The following is a 7,938-nucleotide window of genomic DNA, read 5'->3' as shown; positions in this document are numbered from 1 at the left end:
GAGTGTGAATTCACAGAGAACAGAATCTGGGCTTAGCTACCCCTGCACTATTTTCACAGTGTGAAGCCCGATTACCTGCTTGGCAGTTAGAAATACAAAAGTTTTTCCACTGAATATTTTTTTCCTTTCATGATGCTCAGATAGATCCAGGTTTTCAGTGCCAATGGAAGGCTCATCAACTGGAGGATAAAAGCTGCAAGAACAGAAAACTAAAGTTAAAAATTCAGGTTTACCTATCAGTATTGGCTTATAACTTATAGTCCTTTCTACTTTACAGTAAAGCTCTGAAGTTAAAATACTGCCTTTCTCTGTTAAAACTATTTACATAAATAATTTTTCAAGAGATTATTCAGAAGAAATAGAGCCTCTAGCTTTCAACATCTAAGCTCAGATCAAGAGCTTCTGCTTTAGTAACTAAGAGGACAACACTTTTAGGAATGTATTCAACCTATCCACGTCAAGCATCTGCTGTGTATACATATCCACATTCTCCACCACCAATACTGACAAATGAGACTGCAATCTCTTTCTGCACTTACTTTAATAGTAAAACTCCACACAAAATTAGTCATCTTGCTTCCCTTACCCTGCATGTGGGGACAGCCACCACTCCTCTTCTATTGGAAGAAGAAACTGTGTACCATCACTCTAGATGACAGCCTACTAATACAACAGAAAATAAACCCACTTTCCTTGCTGGCGCGACAGAGAACTGAATGGATTCACCCTGAACATTCTCACCTGTTGCATGCCCACACCATACAAAGCCTCTAGAGTTAAATGCAATAACCTCACTGATAGTTTCAGGGTAGGATTTACAGGATCTTTGAGTCACATGTACACTACTACAGCAGCTCTCACAGAGCAAGGTGAATGCCTATGTTAAAATGAAGAGAAATGATCAGTGAATTTAAACCACACCATCCTATGCCTATACCCAAACAGCAGCTCATGTACATACTCTGGCTGACCACAGAACTGCTTATCTTTATACTGACTGCTGACTATACATCCTTCTCACACTACTATACAGGAAAAAAAGATGCTGAAAGACAGTCACAAAATCTGGTTTAACAGCACAATAAATTACATACATATACATGGATGTGTTTTTTTTTTCCTCCTAATTTTTACAAGATTAACAGATTCTAAGAAACATACTCCATAAAATGCTGAAATATTTAATTTTCTGAAAAAAAAACCAAAACATCTGCAAACACAGACATTACTCAGACACCGAATATGCATATATTTACAGCTGAACACAAAAACAGAATGTAAGTTTTCTACTGCATCTAATATGTAACTGTTATGATAGGCTAAAATGTACTCTATAACTACAAGTTCAGTTTAATTTAAAATTTAATCTTTTTTTTTTTTTGTTCTTCACAATCAATTCCTGAAGCTTTATGTCACCATAAAAAGCCCCAAGTAAGAAGCACCACATTCACATGGACACTGCAGGTTTGCAATTCTGTGAAATCTTGATATAAATAAATAGTGGGTTGGGTTGGTGGTTTTTTTTAAGTTTATATTTCCCTAGTAATCAAGATTTAATTAACAGTGTCACCCTGCATTACCACATCAATACACCTTTCTTATTTCATCCACAAACTAGTATTACCCCAGGCTGTTTAATGTTTTGTGGATGTACCAGCTCAGGTCAGGTCTAAGTACAATGCACAATCCAGAGGTTCCCTGTGAAAGTTAAGTTTTTTTGGAAGTTGAATGCAAACAGCTGCTAAGTAAGTTTTCAGTATTTTCTGACAAGCTACATCTTAAAAATATCACCTATTTAAAATATTGTAACCATTTTAAACGCAGGTCTGCATATTACACAAGCTGCCTCATTTATCTTGATGCAGAACTCTCTGAGAGCTAGAGAATGGATACACTGCTAGCATCACTGACAGTCAGCTCAATTCCTGAGAATAGGCAGCAAAATATTCATGAAAGGGAAACTTACCTACCTGGTTCTATTCCAGGGAGCACTTAACTGCTCATTTATACTCTTATATTAAAGGAAGGGACAGCACACACCATGGTTTCAAGAGCACAGGCCACCTTTTGCTTGTTACTGTAACAGACAGTAACCGCAGCCGACAGCCAGGTAACATTAGAGCAAGCAAATTTCAGTTGGCACAAACAGTTGCTAGCTTCTGATGGCTTGTACTACCTGTACTAAAATAAAGAATCTGCCAGAAAATCTTATTTTTGTGTCCAGCATTTCAGAGAGGACCCTAAATAGTTTAGTTTTTTCATGTCCTTATAATACAATGTAGAAGGCAAAGTCACAATTCAAGAATATTCCCCCTTTCTTCTGAAACTGAAGACCAAATGAGCTTTAAATTCACAGATGACTGATCTGATGCATTACATAAACCCTGGCAAATATAACTCCACACCTAGGAACAACAGACTATTTGCTACCAATTGCTCCAGATTGGCACTTGCACTGTTCTAACAAGATACTGCCACATTCTGTGGAATACCTTATAGCACATGACAAGTGCAGCTTATTGTGAACCCTCTGGAGCTCTCTCCATTACCATGTGTGCACCACTGAGGTTTGTTTAGTTGCCTTTCCCCCCACAAGACTCACTAAAGAAAATAAATTGTTACATCATAACACATATGTATGTAACAACACTGACTTCTACTCTTCATCACTTCCCCACCCCAGTCCCAATGTCTGCTGTCCAGCATCCACCTGGTAAAAACAAAATATCCACAAAAATCATGTCCTGAATGCATTTAAAGCAATTTCACAATTTTTTTTCTCCCTATTAACTGACATTAAAAATTCAACATGTTGTTGCCAAGTACTTTTACTGTAAAATTAAATACAATTTCCATTTATTTTGTATCTTCCAAAGCATGCAAAGAATAGAATCAATTAAGTACCCACAAGTACCCATGCAGTTTACCTTTTTAAAATACACAATGGAAGAAATATCTCACCTGCATGAGTCGTGTGTTCATACATAAAAAATAAACACCCAAAACATAACTGTCTCCCTTTTCAAGGTAAAAATAGTAGTAATACAGGCTCAGATGAAATTCTGGAATACTGTAACAGGCTTATTTTACACTCTTCTACATGGAGAAAACCAAAAGGGCAGTTCTGCAGTACTTATTTCTTCCAAAGTAAGAATTCCCTTTTCAAGTTAATTTAACTATGAAAACAATGAGTATTCTCATATAGTGAAGGTCAATGCACATTAGTCTCAGTTCTTATCTCTTAACAGATAATTAAAAACCTCAGCTACTTCAGGAATTCAATGGTCAGGGTGACTCTGTTCTGGCCAAAGGTTACAGTAAACTCAGGAATTGACTGCATACTGGGAAAATATGACTACAAACCAAAATAAGCTTGATGTATTTTCTTTAAAACAAATACAATTATATTTTTATAAATGTATCAACTCCCGAAAGAGTTTAAATGTTGCTTCGAACAGATTAAAAAGTTCCTATTTAGAGCTAGTAACATCTCTAAGTCAATTCCAAGAGCTCATTTTATAACTCCAGACACGAGAACAAGAAAACTGCCTGAACATTCAAATGTGTGTCATATTAAGCATTCTTCTACAAATATGGTCAGAGAAATGTGTAGTTATTTGATAACTTAACTCCCATAATTCTGTGACACTGAAGACATGATGCTTACCTTTCATGAGCTGGCAACCGCTGCCTGGACTGGATAGCTTTGATTAATTCAGCAAAAAATTCTGGCTTTATAATTGGTCTACCACAAATCAAAGCACATATGGTCTGCAAAAACAGAAATTATGTATTTACTGGATGGAAAAAGTTCAGCTAGAATATGGTTCAACTGACATCAGCTTTTTAAGGCCTTAGATGTGGAAAATCTCACAGACAAACAGAAAAATACTGAATTTTGCTACTGGAAACCAGGATAGCTTTGCTTCTAAGAGCCTAGCTTTTAATTGCCATCCTCACCAGAGTTACGAAAACATAAAAGGCAATTGATGAAAATCAGTGTCTTCAAACTGGCTTTTTACATTTTCTTTTCCTCCAATCTCCCATCAACTGATATCTCTTCCTAAGTCTGGAAAAGGAGGAGTTGACTTCATAGCAGTTGTGGGGAAACGACAAAGCAATGCCATCAGTATGCAAACATACCTTAACAGTAACTTTTACTGATACCATTACAAGATGAGTGCACTCTCCCGTCCATTCATTTACTACAAGACCTCCAAGCTGCTGGATGGCTTGATGTAACGCAGTTTTCTGAGAAACATCCAAACATGAGGAGCAGACAACCAAAGGTTCGTATTCTACTCTGAAAAGACAAGTAAAAGATTTGTTTTAATTATTTCAGCCAATCATTATGGAGAACAGAGCTGACTCAATTACCATGTTTGTGATTTGGGGAAATCTGGGGGTGGGGACTAACCAAAGTCAAACCCATAACTCTTACCTATATCAAAGACTGTGCTTTAATTTTTTCAAAAGAAGGTAAATACTGATTTTTATTCTGAAAAATTAACAAGACTTTCATCTGATGTCTGAAATATTTCTAAAGACCTTTCAGTCTTTCACAGACAGCACATGTAATTAGTGCTTCAATAATATTGCAAGGTCAAGGAATATCAGAAGAAATTGAGTGTGTGCTTCCAAAGGCAAAAGTATGCTCAAAAGAACAGTCCATGAACAGATTAGTATTTAAAAAAACGTGTCACAGAATGCAAGTAACTTTTTTTCCTGACACTGCCATTACCCTTGACTTTAAGCCTATTTATATTTGTAGATCTTCCATATGGAATTACAGCATATCAAATTCCATTATTTGATTTGGTTTAGTCTACAATGCAAAAAGAAATTGTAATAATTTTTCTGCTGCAGCAGTCACAATGTATCTGGTCTCACAACCTGAATCCCATACCACAATTCAGGTATGCTAGCAAAACAAACTTATTACAATAACTAGGTAAGAATGCTGGGTTTTTTCTATCAAATAGCAGTGAGAAAACAGAGTCAAATTTTAAGGAACAAAGCCAACTTCTGTTTGCTTTCTTGTTGATTTTATTTGTCATTAGAGTTTGTTTTAATTACCTGTCACTTATTTCAAAGAGTGCTTCACATATTCAAACTGATTACTACACTAAATCTGAAAAGTTAGCAAATTGGATTCACTAAAGGAGAAGGAAGGCATAACATCACAGAAAGAAGGATTCAATGGCTAGAGCTGCACAAAGCACCCTCCAGCTATCTCAGTTCCATTCCTGTTACATCATCAACAGCTAACAAGAGCTCAGCCAAGCTCTCTCCCTACCCATAACTTTCCTCCCTTCTTTAGAATCATCTGTGTTTTAGGACTTTGTTCTTCTCCTAAGGGAGTATGAAAAGACTCGCTGTACCTGATACAACATCATCTTAAACACTAATGCTTTACTAAGAACAATTTTAGTCTCTTAGTGTCAAAATAAAATATTATAAAAATATTTAATGGAAAACTATTGCAGAAGCAGGTATGGGACACAGGCAAAACATTGCTCATCTCCTCTGCTTTCTAAAATCTCATCATTGCTGTATCACTTGCCAACTTATGGGATGTGGAAAAATACTCTCTTCAAAACCCGCAATTTTCTACTTGGTATTTCATAACCAAAGCACTTACCTAAACTTGCTCTCAAAGACTCCAAAGTTGATTCTGTCACCAGACTGCAAAGACACTGAAGTACCGTTGAGTTTTGACCCATTAACAAAGGTACCATACTTTGATGTATCTTTTACTGTTAGCACAGGGACTGAGAGAGAATGGCTCTGAAAATAAACACATATAGGCCACTATAGTTTATCGAAATAAGACAGTTTTATCAGAAACAAGTTACTACCATTGATCAAAGATCAAAGGAGAAGATAAACAAGGAAAAGCCCACAAATAGCATCCTAAATAAAGACTTTGGACAGTGAGGTTGGCAGCCTGCTTTTATGAATTTTTTTACGCAGTTATACAATATTTGCAGTATCAAAGGAACAAATAAATTGTATGCATTTCACCCCAAATTCTATATAGGATTATATATATTAAATTCCTACTGACTGGCTTTAACACATCCATAAACATAGTAATACACAAGTGATAGTAATGCTGATTCTCCTTGGGACATTTTTGTTTTCAGTCCCTTAAGCAAAGGCAGAAGTAATGATGTGAAATGAAACACCGACTAAGCCTGCAGCAAGACAACCAAAGCGCTTTCCAGAATCAAGACCTAGAATTCATGTAATGAAATTAAATTTCAGAATTTTCCTGCTTTGATTACTTTAATACAAATTACTAGTGAATTTTCATTCTGTGATGAAAGGGACCAGAAGAATTATACTACTAAATTCCTCAACACAGTCAAGCAACTGCGAGGAAGACAAGAAAATATCTAAGATTAAGAAAAGACAGGCGATCAACAGTTCTACTCCAAGCATAGAACAGCAGTGAGGACACACGTGGTCACGGCAGACAGTTACCCACACAGTATATTGATAACACAGTAAAATGCTGGCTACTTACAGGGGTTGTTCCAGGATGATTTACTGTCAGAACCGCATGACTTCGACTGATGGACTGATCATCCTGAATCAGAATTGCACAGTTTTTGCGTCCAACAACATATTCCGTGTCACTTAAAAGCCGATACGGCTCTCCTGAAAAGAAACAAGAGAAAAACACCAATTTACAAAAAACTCCAAAACACCCAAAGCACTTAGGAAATATTTAGAAGCTTGTAGTATATCTGAAACTCACGTTGTCATGCATCATTTATTAGACTGACTAGAATTATGCATTTATAGACAAAGTCTCTTCCGCTCTCCCTTGCTTCATCCATTATAAAGGGATGTATTTTATGATAACACAGTTAAAAAAGTGGTGGCCCAATTTTTTTCAAGGACAGCATATTTTAACTAATACTTTGCTTCTTAAATTTTCTCTTGTATTACTTCTTGAAGATCAAGTGTTACATACAGAAGGATAAAATAAGATAGGTTTTCAAAATCACAGGTTTTAATGGTACACAATTATTTGAGGGTACATAATTTACTTACTTAACTTATAAAGAGTTTCAGGGAAAAATGTCTTCCTAATGAAAGCAAGATGATCTGCGATGTAGATGAAACCGATACTTATTCATTCTCTGACCCATGCTTTAGCTCCTTCCTGGTATCTGACACCTAGACCACATAGTGACTTCTCCATTAACGGCTTTACTACACCCAAAAGGTGTGTTACCTACTGGTCAACAGAACCCGGAATGTTTCTTTAATAACATGAGTGAATAACTACAAATTAAATTCTAGCTATCAAACATGGGAAAGTAACTTCCCAAATATGAACTGTGCAGAAATTATCATCCTAAATACAAAAACAATATCAACGTTTTGGCTCTTGTTCAGGAGTTTTTACAGACAAAGAGAACTTAAGAACTAAGAGATAATTTAGTTCATTCCAATAGGATTAAGCACTGTTGCCACTAGGAGATAAACCCTATGTCCAAAATTCGCTCCAAATGAACTAGGAAATAAAGAGCAGATGCAATTGTGATAGGACTACTTACTATGTGGAAAATATTTAAGTCAAGAAAATACACAATGATAACTATTATAAAAGTTAGCGATTTATCAAAGCTCCTACAGATTTGTAAACTGTTGAAGAAGGGTACAGTGACTATTCAGTTTCAAAACTCTGAATGCAAAAAACAACATGGTATCTTAAGTTCCAACACTTGGTCTTTGAAACATCAGCATAATATACTTCCGAAAGGAGAGGCTCCCGAGGTTGACTTCTGCCTCGGAGCTCAGCTCCTCAGGCACTTGAACGCAGCGCTGTGACCGGCTTCCCTGGCTGCAGCAGTCCCCGAGGACATCCCTCGGGGGCTGGCCGGGCGAAGAGCCCTGCTCAGTTCGGGAGCCGGGCCGCGGGAC

General features: G+C 36.6%; 1 protein-coding gene across 1 annotated transcript in view; it reads right to left on the bottom strand.

Annotated features, from left to right (window-relative positions):
* NBN (nibrin) overlaps positions 1-6,663 on the bottom strand; it is a gene marked incomplete at its 5' end in the record, with an annotated part of 19,203 nt that extends 12,540 nt beyond the window's left edge. The window contains 5 exons of the mRNA XM_008938725.1: positions 76-193; positions 3,668-3,771; positions 4,144-4,303; positions 5,642-5,787; positions 6,530-6,663. Of these exons, the coding sequence (XP_008936973.1) occupies positions 76-193; positions 3,668-3,771; positions 4,144-4,303; positions 5,642-5,787; positions 6,530-6,663 (662 nt within the window). The remainder of the gene's footprint in view (positions 1-75; positions 194-3,667; positions 3,772-4,143; positions 4,304-5,641; positions 5,788-6,529) is intronic.
* Positions 6,664-7,938: the final 1,275 nt, after the last annotated feature.

Source organism: Merops nubicus, unplaced genomic scaffold, assembly GCF_000691845.1.
Source record: "Merops nubicus isolate BGI_N331 unplaced genomic scaffold, ASM69184v1 scaffold10764, whole genome shotgun sequence".
NCBI classification, from domain to species: domain Eukaryota; kingdom Metazoa; phylum Chordata; class Aves; order Coraciiformes; family Meropidae; genus Merops; species Merops nubicus.
This window is presented reverse-complemented; position numbering and strand designations above follow the sequence as displayed.